This window comes from Lynx canadensis, chromosome C1, assembly GCF_007474595.2.
Source record: "Lynx canadensis isolate LIC74 chromosome C1, mLynCan4.pri.v2, whole genome shotgun sequence".
In the NCBI taxonomy this organism is placed as follows: Eukaryota; Metazoa; Chordata; class Mammalia; order Carnivora; family Felidae; genus Lynx; species Lynx canadensis.
This window is the reverse complement of record NC_044310.1, coordinates 150,713,814-150,731,373: the sequence shown is the minus strand read 5'-3', so window position 1 is coordinate 150,731,373 and position 17,560 is coordinate 150,713,814. Positions and strand designations below refer to the sequence as shown.

The 17,560-nt window shown below is 37.5% G+C and overlaps 1 protein-coding gene across 7 annotated transcripts in view; it reads right to left on the bottom strand.

Moving 5' to 3' along the window:
* The window catches only part of SLC4A10 (solute carrier family 4 member 10), a 295,709-nt gene that overhangs the window by 72,461 nt on the left and 205,688 nt on the right, over positions 1–17,560 (bottom strand). For all 7 annotated transcript variants that reach the window (XM_030325195.1, XM_030325192.1, XM_030325198.1 and 4 more), the window contains 5 exons: positions 16,210–16,356; positions 7,979–8,079; positions 4,732–4,906; positions 4,060–4,193; positions 3,415–3,660 (listed from right to left, as the gene is read on the bottom strand). In XM_030325195.1, the coding sequence (XP_030181055.1) occupies positions 3,415–3,660; positions 4,060–4,193; positions 4,732–4,906; positions 7,979–8,079; positions 16,210–16,356 (803 nt within the window). The remainder of the gene's footprint in view (positions 1–3,414; positions 3,661–4,059; positions 4,194–4,731; positions 4,907–7,978; positions 8,080–16,209; positions 16,357–17,560) is intronic.

Below are 17,560 nucleotides of genomic sequence, written 5' to 3'. Positions count from 1 at the left end.
TTGTTATTTCATTGGTAAAATTATGGATTTAGGAAAATCTGAATACAGGAGGCCCAAGTATAAAGAATATCTGAAATGCACATCCTAAATATGATGCCTTTTTCAATATCTTACACCTAAACCAACTATGTGAAAGCATGGGCATATTAATTTTGCAAAGATTGCAATCTCAGATATGCTGCATCCTAGCTATGACATTTTTTGAAAATTTTTTGTTATAAAAACTGTGAAAGCATGAGGCCGGCAAACATCAGGAGAAAATTTTAGGTGACCATGAGCATGATGACACTTACAGACTGATTAGTGTGAAAAGGTCATGGTGGCAAGAACAAGAAAAACCACAAGTATCATATGGAGCTCACGAAACAGAAAATGCTTTGGGCACAAGCATGATATTACACTGTGCATTAGCCATTATTGTTAGCAATACTTTTCTTTACCTTTTTTAAATGCACATGACCGAAAGTACACTAATAAATATATTCATCATATGCATAGCAAAATATTTGTTTTGCTTCTCCAAGACCAGGTAATAGCAATACCTGATCAGATTCATGCACACACTGTGAGTGGTACTGAGAGCCAGGGAATCATGGCGTGAACATCAAAGTGAAGATGGTTCAGTAAAGATGTCTGGTCAGCACATTTCCCAGGGAGACTACCAGTCTCCAACCATTTCACCTCACCACCCAGCAGGATGAACCCATCTTTCCATCTCTGCTGCCTTCCTTATTGCGGCTGAGAAGAGCACATGGGCAATGGAAAACAGTGATTAGCACACATTTCTGCTCAGCCTTCACATAATTAGGTTTTAGATGTGTACACTGTGATAAAGCATCACTTGAACCTAAACTCGTGGGGATCCTTTTTTAGAAAAGCGGAGATGGAAACATTAAGAAAGTCAGGACCCATGCAACTCTCCTCCTGATTGCCATGAAAAGCAGGAATCATGGGCAAACAAAGCTATTTTTGCTTTCAAATTATCCTCTGAGCACTTGTCTTACTGAACCCCACAATTTGTCTTGATCTCATCACTTTTGGGGAGGTTGAAATCCCATGTTTACCCACTCCCTTACCATCATCTCTAATCTCTCTCTTTCCTCTGCCTCTCTGTCTTCATTTTCAAACACACATAGCTCTTTTCTGTCACAAATTACCATTCTCAGGATCTCGCTGCCCTCTCCAGCAGGCACTGTTTTTCACTTTCTTTGACCAAATCGGCCTCTGCATACTTTCTCCCTTTCTTTACCGCCTACTCTCATCTTCATTTTTTGCAAATTAGCTTGTAGTCCTGCCCCCCTCCCCACCAGTGCTGTTTCTTACGTTAACAATGATCTCTCTCCCTCGTCCTGTTTGATCTCTACACCACTGTCCTCTAAAGACTTCTTGACCCAGCTTTGTCCCGTGCCTTTTACAACCTGACACCATCCATGTTTGTTTGTTTTTTGTTTCTTTTTCTGATTCTTCTTACTTTTTACCTATTGCTTGCATGCTCCCATTCTTCTATCTTCAAGCTATGACCATTATCCAGGGCACAGTCTTTGCTTCTCTGATCTTTTTCCTTTTTACACCTGGAGATTTTCAATGGTATTCCTCAGTCTGAGGTACTTTGATGCTGCCACTGAAGGTTCGGGAACAAATGGAAGGGTGGGTGGACAGCTGGTGCCTCCCCACCACTGCACATGGAATAGTTCTGCTTTTACCTGTTTTACTTGGGCCATATTTTGTCTTTAGGAGAGCTTATTTGTATTCATCAGTGTACTGATGTAATTTGAAAATTACATCAAAACCATAAAACCTGGATCCAGCTTCTTGTTTTACCACTATCTATTTGACTTTCAACAAATATTTCAAAGCATCCATGCATTTCTTACGTCCAGACCTGCACCATTCCTTCCATCTGGACTACTCTCCTGCCCCCTTCCTCAGCACTTTCCTAACTCCTACTGGTATTTTGGTCTTCTTCTTCGTCTTCTTTTTTTTTTTTTTTTTTTCTAAGTAGGCTCCACATCCAGCATGGATCCCAATGCGGGGCTTGAGCTCATGACTCTGAGATCCAGACTTGAGCTGAGATCAAGAGTTGGACCCTTAACTGACTGAGCCACCCAGGCACCCTGATGTTCTGGTCTTCTATGTTACTTCCTCCAAGAAGTCTTCCATGAACCCCAAATCTGGGTTGGGTATTCTTCTAATGTGGTACCATTGCATTCTGCACCAATCTCTTAACACAGCACTTCTTTCATTGTGTTGCCTGTGTGTCTGTATCCCCTATTAAACTGGAAGTTCACTGAGGACAGAATGTATTATTCATGTCTATAGCATAGCGCTTGGCATGTAATAAGTGTGAAAATCCAGGCAGAGATAATTATACATCCCTAGTACATAGCATAATGCCTGGCATGTAATAGGTTTGAAGATTCAAACAGATAACATACATCCCAGCAAGGAGATCCAAATTGGGTGACACTGTTCTCTAAAGAGAAACAAAAGGGCACGTGTCCATGTTAGCCTTCATTCTGATCAAACTATTCTTCCCATTTGCCTGCTTTCTGAGTGTCCCTGACACCTCCTTCATCTGCTTCTGGATCCTGTTCACAACACCCTTGCTATTTGCTTTTATTGGGAAAGTTACTTTATGTTTCCACTCTGATTTTTCTTATCTGAGGCAGAGGTAGAAAGACCAGGAAAAATTTGAAGTACTAAAAATCATTCTATTTTCAACACTGTATCATTACATCATTCTTAACAAAATCAGAACATGATACTATTTTGGCCTAATTTCAACAATTCTGATGTATGTCAATGGTAAATAAAGATAATAAATCTTCAAAGGATTTGGGGCCATATCTAAGCAGTTTATAAGAAGACCATTGGTGATTGATGGAGAGGTTATAACGGACTTGTAAAGAACATATTGGTTCAAATATTTGCTGTCCAAAAATGTACATACAAATGCAACAAAAAAAATCCTAAAATTAAATCAAAGAAAGGAATAATGTAATGTTTGTGTACTCCACAAACACAGTCGTAGAGAAATTCCAAACTCCTGGCATACTAAAACTGGAAAGTACAATAGGTACAGTCCCATCTTTAATCCTGAACTGTTAACATCACCTTCAACTGGCAAAGCCTGAGCACCTCCACCATTAATATCGTGCATTCTAAAAAGCAAAATCACATTTCAATTCGGTGAGTTTTGCTTTTGTTTTTATAACGAGAACTCAAGTATCAGATGAGTAGCTGATGAGGTGGCTTTTAAAATCCTGTTTCCCTCTGAGAGTCTGATCAGGGATTTAGATCCTGAATCAATGTAAGACACTTGATCTGCAATGGAAGTTCATCCTATTTTTTTTTTAAACAATAGCAATTTGTAAAAAGACAAGCCCCATGGCCACTAGGGGAAACGTTACTTACGAGTATTGGGTCAGCAGTTCCAAATCATTATGCATGTTGATTGGATAAGCTTCACTGAGTTCAAACAACTTCTCTAGGGCCTCATAGATGAAGATGATGCAAATAAGAGAAGCGAAAGCTTCTTCAGTGAACCGGGTGATGTAGCAGACGAGGGAGCTTGCATCGGTCGCCACAAGTATGATACAAAGGGTTGCCGTCCAAAGTCCAATACTAGCTCTTAAAGACAGGTACGACAGCCCATATTCTCTAGGAGGAGGAAAGAACAGCGGAAATAAGGTCATTTAACAGCTCGCCACCATTTTAAATAGATGGGAATAAGTCTAATTCAGGAAGTGAAAGTAAATAACCTTCACATCCCATGATTTTCTAAATTCAAGACATTTGTCGAAAGGGGACATCTAAGAGGACAGAACTAAAAGAGGTTTCTCATGTTTAGAACAGAATATCATTTTTTATAAATTTTACATAGCAAATCGCACACACATTTTACTTTTCCTTTATTTCCATGGAGAGACAAAAATGGCAAACTGAATCAAATCCATAACGTCCACCTTTCCCAGCAGACCCCAGACATGATGTTGGGAGAAGTATAAATACGGTGGAGAAATAGAAAGGGAGGAAGGGCCAAAAGTATTTAACACTTACTTGCAAAATTTAAACAAAATCTTTTCAAACACCAAAACTGGTCCTGTACTGCCCAATATGGTAAGAGGCTGTCCACCAAAGAGGGAATAGGCTATCCCAGTCATAGATGCTCCAAAGAGAGATTCGATTGCACTCTGTGTAGAGATATAAATAATTCCATTACCTAAGCTACACAGGCAACCATTATACCTAGGAAGTACATGTTTAAATACTCTTTTTCATTTGCTATGAAAAACCTAGTGACCCTGGGCAGGATGTGGAGTAAGGGAATAAGAAAAGGGACAGGCAGTCAGGAGAATATGAATGGTACTGAATGGGGATGTGTTCTCTCCACATTCCTCATCTTGCTTTTCTTTGGACTATTAAAAGTTTACATGTATTCGCGGTCAGTGTCAGGACAGAAGCGTGGGCTGTGTAAGTGGGAAATGGATTCCTTATGTCCATCTCTCTCTCCTTGTGAGAATGGGAGCCAAAGCCAGACAAGGACTGGGGTTGGGGCGGGGTCAGGGATGAGAGCAGAACTTTGTGTAAGACTAAGAATTAACAGTTCTGAGACATTCCACTTCCAGATTACCAGTTATAAAGGAATCCAAAACTAAATGTTGACTTATCTAACTATCATTCCTAAAAACTGATTAGGTTTTAAAATTCCAGGGAAAGCATAATACATACTATACGACCTTCCGTTGCTTCTCCCAGCAGTCCTCCAAACGTGATGACTGGAGACATACACGCGCAGTAGAGAAATAGAAAAGATGCTAAGCACTGCAGGCTGAAAGCATCTCTGAAGTCACTCCAGAAGTATGGAGCTTTTCTTTTGATATCTAAAATAAGTCCCCCAAAAATCCTAAGACGGGGGGAGGAGGGAAACACAAGAGTGAAATCCAAATATAAAAACACACACCCACAAAGCAAAATCCTCATTTCCTTTTTGCCAGGTCACAGTATATGTTTTCCATCAGCGGAGATGAGACCCATTTTAACCTGCTACATTGTATTAGCATGATCTACAGAGATGGCTTTGTACCACTGTGTCTCTTCAATTCCTAACTAAATATTATGCCAGCAACCAGAAAACCCCGTGTTCTCTCAAACAAGGTGCAGAGCTGTCCTTCAATCAAAATTCAAATAATGAGATTTAAGGATCACTCTAATCTCCGTGCCATTTCTATATCAATCTACCCCTCCTAAACTCAGGCTTACTACCCTCAGTCGTTGGCAGTATTTTCTAATTGTTTACATTTCATTTAGCATAGCAGAAAGTGAAGTTTGGGAGGATAAGTTGGCTTTTGCATTCTGCAACGGTGAACATTACCCTAGAGAGAAGAAGTAGTGTTTAACCATGGCTCCAGTTACCTACTTTCTCTGCCAAAATATTCCTCACCACGTATTGTTTCAAGCAGGCATCTAAATGGCCTTATGGATGACAGTAATACCTAGTAAAGACAGATAGATTCCATAGTTGTTTTCATTTTTAGGAAATTAAGAAGGGGACCTTATAATAACCAACCCAGACAAATGTAATTTTGATCCATTATTGTCTAAACATATCCCAACATCTATCATTCGCAAGACAATAATGGCCTTACTTAGTATAAATTCACTTATTCTAAATATATCCAAAACCACACCAAAACACTTGAAAGAGGATTTGGGGGGTGGAGGGGAGAAGAATAGCAGTAAATTGTGAAATGCTCCCTAAAATGTGAGGTCTAAAATATTTTTAATCTATTAGGAATGAGAATATTAATGAACAGGTATTCTCATTCTTTGAATATTTAATAATAATATATGGATTTAATACTTGGCTACTGAAAGCTCTTTGTGCTCCATGGAATAAAGATGTCATATTAAAATGAATAAGACTATGATTAAGTTCCTACACAAAGGTTAAAAAAAACCATTATGTTCCAATCTACTGCCAGTATGCTAGATATATTTGGATTATGCAAAGATATTAAATTTTTATTTATTTTCTGGATAGAAATGTTCACAGACAATCTAAGAACTGCCTCAAAAATTATTGTTCTCTTGAGACGCTAATTCTGGTTTGCCTTGAAAAAAGTGTATCTTCAGAATAACTGAAAATTTTGACTCTTACTTGTAATCACCCTGACCTGACTGACATAGACACAATAGTAACCTGTTAGTAACTATCTCACTATTACATAAGTGAGAGACTCCTTATGTTTTCCTGGTGATTGCTTCCATCAGAGGGATGTGGACTAGGAGAAAGTGAGAAGGATGAAATTCTAATTGAAAAACAGGACATTTAAACTCAAAGAAGCTTACAGAGAACCCATGAAACTCATACACACAAAGATCATCTTAGAGTCCCCTTTGTGCGTTTGATAAACATGTGCATATTTTTTTATTTGGGGAGGATCATTTCTGAGTGATCTGTTAACTTATCAAAGTCACAATTCAAAATAGATTTAATCCAGTACTTATTTATTCATTTATCATTTACATCCCACCTAATCCCCAAAATATTTTGAGGTGGTTACGAACTATTACTTAGTAGTTAATATTTGTAGGTTTGATAGCACTTTCTGGTAGACCACCGTTTTCTAATTAATTACTTATTAGGGCATAAAATAGTGTCAATAGCTATGATATTACTGTGTAATAAACGTGCTTTTAGCAGCAAAAATCTAAATCCGGAAGTGGGAGGTCATTGCAGAGAACAGTGCAAGAGCAGCCCAGATGTACACCAGCAACTCTCGGAGAGCAGATGAGTAATGGATACTTCAAGTCATGTCAGCAACAGAATCTGTGGAAGAACTCTGGAGAAGCGAAGATACCGGATATTGGTGACCTGGGAGGATTTAGGAAGCAGTAAGGAAAAGTGAACTTCGAAAAAAATCTAAGCTATGTGGCATGTTACACCTGAGAGAGAGAGAGAGAGAGAGAGAGAGAGAGAGAGAGAGAGAGAGAGAAACCACCCAAAATAAAAAGACAGCATTTGAAAATATGAAAGCAAACAGAAGGAGTAACCACGCTTCCAGTAAAGGGAGAAGGAAAAAATTGTTTGAATCATCTCAAATTATGTATGGAGGCTGAGGAAGACATTAAAGGACCTTTCCTCAGAGACAAAACATAGATAAAGGGAAAGAACAGAGGAGAATTAAAATGCATAGAGTTGTCAGAAACTCGAAAGTCAGCTTAAAGGACACAGCGCAAGCATTCCAGGAAATGGCCTTGAGAGGAAGGGGGTACCAATCCTGCAAAGCCTTTGCCCTTGCCTTCAATTATAATGGAGGCTGTGTGCACATATTCCCTGAAGACAGACCCTCCCAAGGTTTTCTGATTTTCTGCTCACACATTGCTTGGAGAGAGACAAGCTGTCAAAAAACGATAAAGAACCATTTTGAGAAATAAATTGAAGCTTTCATCTCTTCAAAGATGTGTGATTAGAAAAAACAAATCATATGGCTCTTTCAAATTACAACCATAAAAATAAAAAATACTATTATATACATCCTACTTGCATGTAATGAGATAGGTTCTATAAGACTGAGTTCTTGGTATTTATTTTTATTTCCATCTGAACTTGAAGCTTTCAACAGGCCCTTTTAGAAAGGGCCAATGACAGTTTTCTTATTCATTCTACGAATCTGTGAACACATTTTATGCACAGCAAAATGAAAGACTAGGTAAGAAAAAATGGAATGATGTATTCATTGTGCTGGTTTAATAGTAACAAAAATGATTAGTAAATACTGGGAAATCAAATTTATTGGCATTACATAGGTGTTCACGGAATAGATATTCAAATAAATAAATACATACATACTCAAATAGGTATTAACAGGTATTCAAAGTATTAAAAAAATTACATCTCTAAACAGCAATTCCTGACACAAAGGACAGTATATCATTTGGTCTTTGAAGTCCCATACAAGTACTTTTCACTGACCTTCCAGTTCGCTGGAGTTCAGGTCCACTGTGTCCTCCGTGGGGCTCTGCTTCCCCATGAGCGGCTGTTCCATTTGGTACAGCAGGAATCTTCCTCTTCTCCTGCAGGAAGTTTTTTGTTTTTGTTTTTTAATTTCAGGTGCTAGTTGTAAATAACAAAAACAATTTTTTTCCCTTGAGGCAATATGCAGAGTGGCCAAGAACCCAGGCTCTGTTACTTATTTGCTACATGAACTCTAATTAAAGTTATCTAATCTCCTAATGCTTCAGTTCCCTCCTCCATTCACGAGTGGTAGTAACAATACCTATCAGCGTGGTTGAGAAAATTAAATGAAGTGATGGATATTTACTCAGTCTTTCGATTAATCTTTATTGGTGCCTTGTGTGCCATTCATTGTTACGGATGTTAGAAATGCAAAGGTGAGTGAGAAAAGGCATTCTATTAGTGGAGACAAGCAAGTCTCTAATGTCAGGTAGACATTCAGCTATGAAGACAATGAAGGAAAGGAAGGGGACGAAGAGAGACCAGGGTTGGCTAGGTTGGAATGAGGAGGCACTAGTTACGGTGGTGTTGTATGCCTGGCATAGTTCAACTGTTCAATCAACTTAAACTATTATCGCTAGCTATTTTTAAAGGTGGTTCCCTGTTATTCTGGCAGATATCTTCCTACCTAAGGAATGATTTACAACATGGTTCTTTCTGACTCACGGAGATCCCAGACTCTTACAAATGGAAACTTCCATTCAGTCATTGACAAATTAACTGAGGCTTATGGAAGTGCTGTCTTATCACAAGCCTGTTCCACCCACTTTTGTTGGTGACAGAGATTTTTAAAAATCATAAAATCCTCCCTATTGGTTATCCTAGAGGATGCCAATGTGTTCAAAAGGGCTGAAAAGTATCATAAAAATTTTTTAAGTGGTGCAGTTAAAATATTTACTTCACTGCCATTCCAAAATAGTCTAAGCAGGTGAATTAGCAAATGATCTTATGTATAATGGGACATTTAGGAAAGTGGCACAGGTTTAAAACATGAGAAAAATAGGTTTTGAAATGCACAAAATAGAGAAAAGGTCATTGCTTGATATTTTTACAACTTCCCAGGTATATGAATAGGTACAATGAACAAAAATTCAAAGATAAAAGAGAGGATGTCTGTCAGCTGATGGAGGAACTGCCTTTACACATAAATAGCTATTATATACAGTAAAGGGCTTTAAGGGTGGCCTTGGTACCCTAAATACCCAACAGTCACCCAGGGAAATGCTTCTTAGCTTCCATAAGTCTCAGAAAGCAAGTGATATTATTTGGTCTCCTGGGTAATTATCCCTTACTGGCTATGTCTCATTGTCTTACAATGGAAAAAGCTATACATTGATAAGGCAAATGATAAACCATGAAATATATTAGCCATTCTAAAGTACCTGTTTCATCAAGGAGTGTTCATCTTATAGTAAGGGGGAAAGGTGTGTGAAAAGAGATGTATGAACAGTACCGATGAATATTCTGAGGAAAATACAGGAAATATTTTTTGTTCAGAAACACAGGTATTTTGTTTTTTTAAAACAAATTAAAGAGTGTATATATATTTGACTACTCAACTTATGCAATCTACTAATTCAACCAACCAATACTTATTGAAAGCCAATTTGTGTCAGGTACTCAACCCCACCACTAAGACACCAGTGGACAAATCAGGCCTGTGGAACTCACCTTCTAATGGGGAACCCAAACAATAAACAAATAAACACATAAGTAAATTAATTCTACAATGTGTTAGATTAAAACCTATGTAAAAATGAAAATTTAGAGCAGAGTTAAGAGGGGGATCTGAGGTATGGGGTGGGTGGGTAGGGAGGAAGGAGTGGCAATTATAAACAGAGCGGTCAGGTAGGATCAGTGAGAAAGTGTCATTTGAGAAAAGCCTAAGGGAGCTGAGAGAATAAGCCATGAGAATAACTGGGGGATATCCAGACAGAAAGAACAGCAAGTGAGACAGTGTCAAGGCAGGGGTATGGCTGTAGGGTTTGAAGAACAAAGAACAAAGAAGCCGACATTGTTGGAAAAGAGTTCACAAGGAAGAAAGTCATAGGAGTTTACTTTGAAGAAATAAAGGGAAGCCAGATTGTATAGATTTAGTAGACCATTGTACGTATTTGGCTTTTATTCTCAGTGAATTGAGAAAATGTTGTAGGGTTTTGAGGAAAGGAGTAGCATGGTCTCACTTGGAGTCACTCTGGCTGCTGTGCTGATAACAGATGTTGGGAGCCAAGGACAGAAACAAGGAGAGTGATTAAAAAAAAAACTATTTCAATAATCTAGGAGGAAAAAAAATGATGGTAGCTTGAACTAGGATGGCAGCAGTAGCAACAATGAGAAATGGTGTAATTCTGGATAAATATTAAAGGAAAATCCAAGAGTATTTCCTGGAAGAATGGAAATCTAAGAATAAATTTAAAAAATGAGTGTTTTTGGCTTGACCAACTGTAAGTATGGAGTTGAGACCTACCAATAGAGGCAGGTGCAAATGCAACAGACTTTGAGAAAAGATCGGAGTTTCTTGTATACTTCAGGAAGTATTATATTGCCTTTTCTAATCTAAATGCAAAGATGAATACAGATATAGAAATGAGACAATCTACAATTCAGTTCAAACTTTGGATATGTCAGGTTTTAGATATCTATAAGACATCCAAGGGGAGACATTGGCATGTGGATAAATAACTCTCAAGTTCAAGGTAAACAGTAAATTTGGGAAAGGATTTAAAGCTATAACATTGGATGATATTACCAAGAGAATGAGTGTAGGTAGAAAAGAAAAGATGAGCAAAGACTGAGCCCTGTATCATCTCAACATAAAGAAATCAGGGGAAAAAAGAAGAAACCAGCATAGGAGATTGAGGAGTGACCAGTGAGCTAAGAGAAAAACCAAGAGTGTGGTGTCTTGGGAACCAAGCAAAGAAGAGTACAGGGAAAGGGGAGTCATCAACTCTGTCAAATGCTGTTGACTGGCAGGCAAATAGAATGCAGACTAAGAACTGACTATGGGATTGAACAGTGTAGAGATCCTCGGTGACCTTCATGTATGTAGTTTTAGTGAAGTGATGGGGCAAAAGTCTTATTGGAGAAGAGGAATTGGAGGCAGGTAGTTCAGAGAACCCTTGTGCCATTTGGTTGCAGAGGGGAAAATAAGGAATGGATGTGTAGCTGATGGTGATAGCAGTATTGAGAGGTTGTTTTTTTTTTAAAGATTTGCAAATTAGTAAGGTTTTATGCTAACAATAATGACATAATAGAGAACAAAAGAATTGATGATATAGGAAAGAAAGAGAATTGGTGTAATGTCTTTGAATAGGTTTGAACAGATGGGGTCTAATGCAAAGGTAGAATGCTGACTTTGGATAATTCAATAATAATATATAGGAAAGCAGAGTATGTGGGAGTAGATGCCTGCAGGCAGGTAGATGTGGTGGTGGGAGTCTATGGAAGTTCCCTTTAAGTTATTTCACATTTCTCAGAGCAGTAGGAAGCAAATCTGAAAGTGAGGGTCAGAAGGATGTGCTGAAGATGTGAGGAGAGAAAACAGGTGTGAAATAGTCATCTAGAGAAACTTATTGGACCAGGGGAGATAGGATGATGAACCGGCAACATTAAGGGCCCACTTGAGGTATGTGGTCATGAACTAACGAGATTAGTCAGTGTAGCTGTTTTCCTTCAGCTACATCCAACTGCATCAATGCAGGTACAGATTAAAGAGTTGGATTCACACAGGGTTGTGGTTTTAACAAGCAAGTAATTGGCGTGAGAGAAAAGCAAAGAAGTTTATGGTATACACAAGGGAGTGATTATAAGGACCCACACAAAGTTCTAATTTTCAGGGTTATCCCTTGAAGTGGACAAGTTCTTCTTCTCTTAACTGAGAGAAAAAAGTATTAAAAATTCTGTGACTTATACATTTCAAAAGAACATAAAAACCACGGAAATTATCCCATGGAGGAAAACAGTATTTAAATAGTATGAAGTCAGAGTGCTTAATATCTTTTAATTTATCTTGCTCCATTTAGTGAAAGAAAACATAGCTCATAGCATCTATTATTCAATTACAACATACATTTAAAAAATACTAATGTTGTAAAGAAGCATAGCAGAACCCAAGTGCCTTGATTCTTAATTCGATGTTCTTTCTACTATTGCCTCTTAATATTCTGAGTCCAGTAATTAATCCTGATTTTAAAGAGTCTCATAAAAACAATTTTAAAAATACAGAGCTCCCAGTCCTCCACTTGCCTCAAAAATATCATTTCTCAAAGGCAAGATGTTTTCAAAAATGCTTGACTTCAGTCTTAATGTTCAAAAAACTAAATGGTATTAACAAGTAACTTTTCAAGTCTCACTCATTTTCAAATGTATTAATATTTTCACAGAATTTTTCCCAAATAAAATCGATTAAAGAGTTTCTTTCTTACCACTTCAGGAAGCATTATATTGTCTTTTTCTAATATCATAAGTGCAAAGATGTTTACAAGTACAAAAAATAAGTCAATCTATAACCCCAAAAATTACACTTTCAGCAACTTCTTTTATTTTAGTAGACCAACTGAAACAATGTGGCTGCAGGTACAGAATCACAAAATTGTAATTGTTGAGAAAAGGAAATCAAATAATCTTTAATAATTATGAAATGACTTCAGAAATAAGACATCAGTGTGTATTTCTTAAATCGATAGTGAGATTGAGATTTTTTCCCACCTCTGGCTAACCAGGAAAACATTCTATGTCTTAGTCAACTAGAGCAGTAAGGTCAGGCAAGTTGGACTCCACAGGGACAAAAGCCCTAGGGAAGGCTGAGTAGATGACATCTGTGGGGGCTGCAGGGGGCATATTCAGTAGGAACAGACGTGGCAATATGAGTGGCCTTAACAAACATTTGGCTACAAATCTCAACAAAGTCAGGCCTGTAATTTAAAAATGACCCCAAATAATAGCAAAATAATAGTCTTTATTTTTACCTCTCTGGATTATATAATAAGTGAAATGCACACTGGAGTTTTAATTTTTACAATTTTTATATCATACATCCACACAAAGGTAACATGAACATAAGAATTCTAATTTAAAAATTCTGGGGTGCCTGGGTGGCTCAGTCGGTTAAGCATCTGACTTCGGCTCAGGTCATGATCTCGCAGTTTGTGAGTTCAAGCCCCACATTGGGCTCTGTGCTGACAGCTCAGAGCCTGGAGCCTGCTTCAGATTCTGTGTGTGTGTGTGTGTGTGTGTGTGTGTGTGTGTGTGTGTGTGTGTGTCTGCCCCTCCCCCACTTGCACTGTCTCTCTCTCTCTAAGATAAATAAACATTAAAAAAAAAGTTAAAAAATAATTCTTCCCAATCAGAAATAAGATTAGCAGTAAGGGAGAATTTTCTATCTGATATGATTAAGCCATGCCTTTAAATTTCCTTTTTTTTTGTAATGCTTTCATTGCTTTATTTTTAAAAATACTGATCCACCTGGAACTTGTAAATCTTCCAATTTAATGCAAGACAACATTAAATAAATCTTGACATTAAGTAAAGAGTACATACTTATCAAAAAGAATATTATTTTTTTTACTTTTTTTTAAGTTTTTATTTTAATCATCTGGTGCCCATCTTCACAAGGGCCCTCCTTAATCCCCATCAACTATTTCAGCCATTCTTCCACCCACCACCCCTCTGGTAACCATCAGGTTGTTCTCTATAGTTAAGAGTCTGTTTCTTTGTCTGTCTCACTTTCTTTTTTTTTTTCTTTGCTCATTTGTTTTGTTTCTTAAATTTCACATGAGTGAAATCATATGGTATTTGTCTTTCTCTGACTGACATATTTTGCTTAGCATTATACTTTCTAGCTTGTTCCATGCTGTTGCAAATGGCAAGATTTCATTCTTTTCTATGGCTGAGTAATAGACCATTTTATATTCACCTCTTCTTTATCCATTCATCTATCGATGGACACTCGGGCTGCCTCCATAATTTGACTATTGTAAATAATGCTACTATAAACATAGAAGTGCATGTATCCCTTTGAATTAGTGTTTTTGTATTCTCTGGGTAAATAGCTAGTGGAGTGACTACTGGATCATAGAATAGCTCTATGTTTAAATTTTCAAGGAACCTCAATACTGTTTTCCACAGTGCTGCACCAGTTAGCATTCCCACCAACAATGCAAGAGGTTCATTTTTCTCTACATCCTTGCCAACATCTGTTGTCTCTTGTTTTTAATTTTAGCTATTCTGACAGGTATGAGGTGATACCTCATCATAGTTTGGCTTTTTCCCGATGATGAGTGATATTAAAAATCTTTTCATATGCCTATTGGCCATCCGAATGTCTTCTTTGGAGAAATGTCTGTTCCTGCCTTCTGCCCATTTTTAATTGGATTATTTGTTTTGGGGTATTAAGTTTTATAAGTTATTTATATAATTTTGATACTGACCCTTTATCAGATATCAAAAAGAACTTAAAAGCATTAAAGAGCTTCGAAATGTCATTAAAGTTTAATTTCTAGAAATACAGCAGAATAAACATTCCTACTTAATAGACTTCAAAAAGTCTGAACTGTGAAATGTTCAGTGTGGCAAGGTGGATTGAATAGGCAGAAAACAAGATCATGTGACTTTGTTTTCAACAGGGTGATAAATGATGTCACCTAGGAAAAATATAAATTATTGAGAGCCTTACTGTATACATTTTTATCTAGTTTCCACTTGGTACATTATAAAATGGCAAGAACAAGCAGTAAGAAAATCCAGACACACAGCAAAATTCGATCTTTAATTCTTCGATCAGGTTTCCCACACCAAGCTCCATACACAAGAGGAGGAGAGAGGAGGAAAATGCCAATGACCCCAGAGAAGCCATGGTGATGGGAGTGTTGTGTCTGGGCTTGAGGCTGAATTTTCTTTCCTTTTTTTAAAAAAAAAAAGTTTATTTATTTTGAGAGAGAGAGAGAGAGAGAGAGAGTGGGATAAGGGCAGAGAGAGAGGGAGAGACTCCCAAGCAGTCTCTGCACTGTCAGCACAGAGCCCAATGCAGGGCTTGATCTAAGGAACTGTGAGATCATGACCTGAGATGAAATCAAGAGTCAGATGGTTAACTGACTGAGCCACCCAGGCAGCCCAGGCTGAATTTTCTTAATATTCACCAATTTCAAAGTAATATATCAAAATATGGAAAGACAGCAATGGGCTTGTCTCAGGCCATATTTTACATGTTTATTAAAATTTTAATTTTCCTCCAGTATAATATGTTTTAAGATGGGTTTAAAATCTTTCCAGGTATATGGGACTATTTGATTTGGTAGCATATCATCAATATATCAAATTTCTCAGTGACGTGTGTTGGATAGCATTAAGACTCTGTAACTTCATATCCCTACCTTCTTAGGTGCTATATAGGTTCTGGTACCAATTCCAATGTGTTCCCCATTGAACCAGGGGGTTCTCCACACCAACAAGCAATGCTACAGATACTAGCTGGGTATCCTACAATCCAGCTCAACTCTGACACTATTTAATGGGACACAGCATCAGATTCCATTATTAAGGGTTTACACCTGCAAGATTGCCCCCGTCTCACCCCAAGTTGCCACCTGAGCTTCTGACTGAATGGCTATAAATCAAAGATTCCCATGACCCTCTCCTCAGGTTCAATTAATTTGCTAGAGCAGCTCACAGAACTCAGGGAAACATTTTGCATACAGATCACTGGCTTATGATGAAAGGATATAACTCAGGAACACAGCCAGGTAGAAAAGATGCACAGGGCAAGGTATGGAGAAAGGGTGAGGAGCTTCCTTGCCCTCTCCAGACATGCTTCTCTCCCCAGTCTCCACATGTTCACCAACCTGGAAACTCTCTGCTCCCTGTCCTTTTGGGGTTTCATGGAGGCTTCATTACATAGGCATGATTGATTAAAACATTGGCAATTGGTGACTGAATGCAATCTCCAACCCCTTCCAATTCCTGGAGGTGGGAGGGTGGGACTGAAAGTTCTAACCCTCTAATCACACAGTTGGCTCCAGTGGCCAGCAGCCCATCCTGTGGTGAGTTCCAAAAGTCACCTCATTAACATCTTGCTCCTCACTTAGGAAATTTGAAGGGGTTTAGGAGCTCCATGCCACAAAAGGGAATGAACACCAAATATATATATATAAAAAAATGACGAGATTTTTCAGAGTATTTTCAAATATACATACCTGGGAAGGAACATTTTTGGGAGGCTCTATACGAATGCTTGGATCCCATTCGCCAGGAGGAAGAACAGTAACCTGATCTAGAAATTCATCGATTCCTGATACCAAGTCATTGCGATCTTTAGCTTTGTAAGCAACATCATGAAATACCTACAGGAGGAAAAGATAAAAATAATAAATAAAGATAAAAAGTAATCATAAAATCTTAATGTGTTGAGTGTTTTCATTTCCCAGTTATCTTACATGTGATTATAACAATTTGAAGAACTAGGCAGCTCTAACTAAAAAAAGTTTTTAAACTATTATAATTTATTCTACGAATGCACACAGATATAGATTTTTCTTAGAGTGCTAGAATGAATGTTGAAATTTCTGAAACAAAAGTAAGAAAAAGAGAAAGGAGTATGAAAGGAATCTCATTCAGTTAGAATTAAGGATTCAAGCTTGGCAAAGGTTATTTTTGTGTGGCGAAATCAAACTTTCAGAAAGAAGCCCTTGCTTAAAAACAGAGATAAGATTTACAGAATATATTGAAAATTTTAGCAATACTTATACCCTGAAACATAAATTAAACTAATTTAAAAGGTTATTTTGTTTTAATTTTTAAATAATAATAAAGCTATAAATGAGTGTTTTCTGAATATGTATCACATCATCTATACAGTATAACAAGCATATTTCCATTCAAAATGAGTTACATTTACACACATACACATGCGCACGCTGTGGTAGTCATTTATGCTATTGACAGACATCACAGTTCTTCTCGACATAGGGTAAGATGTCATTCCTTGCCTTCTTTGATAGTGGGATTAGGTGTACCCCATTTAGGTGCACATATGTCAATTTCAAATGGAAGTTATGACAATCTGCATGTAATTTAATGCATTGTCTTTTGTCTGCCGTAGTGACTGAGAAAAAGCAGGGTGAGGGGGAGCTTCTATGGGCCTGGGTACCTGAGCGACGATAATCTGCAGAACCCCTCTGCTAACTTAGGACAGACACAGGCCATGATAGAAATAAATGCTCACTGTTTTAAACCACTGAGATTGTAGGTGGTTATTCCTGCAGCATAACACAGAGACAAATGGTATATTTAACATAACAAATGAAGAAAGTAAAAATAAAGATACATGGGATAATTTAGTCTATATTAAACATAATATGAATATTTCTGATACTTTTTGTATTTCATATAATATGAAATGGAGCAGACATTTGAGGCTTGGGGTTACTAAATTATTCTTATGCTGAGTTACATATTACACTGACCACCTTTTCTAAAATTTCCAGGGATATTGTGCTTTCAAATATTCTACTTTTAGAACATTTGTTTTAGTTTCTGGTTTGATAC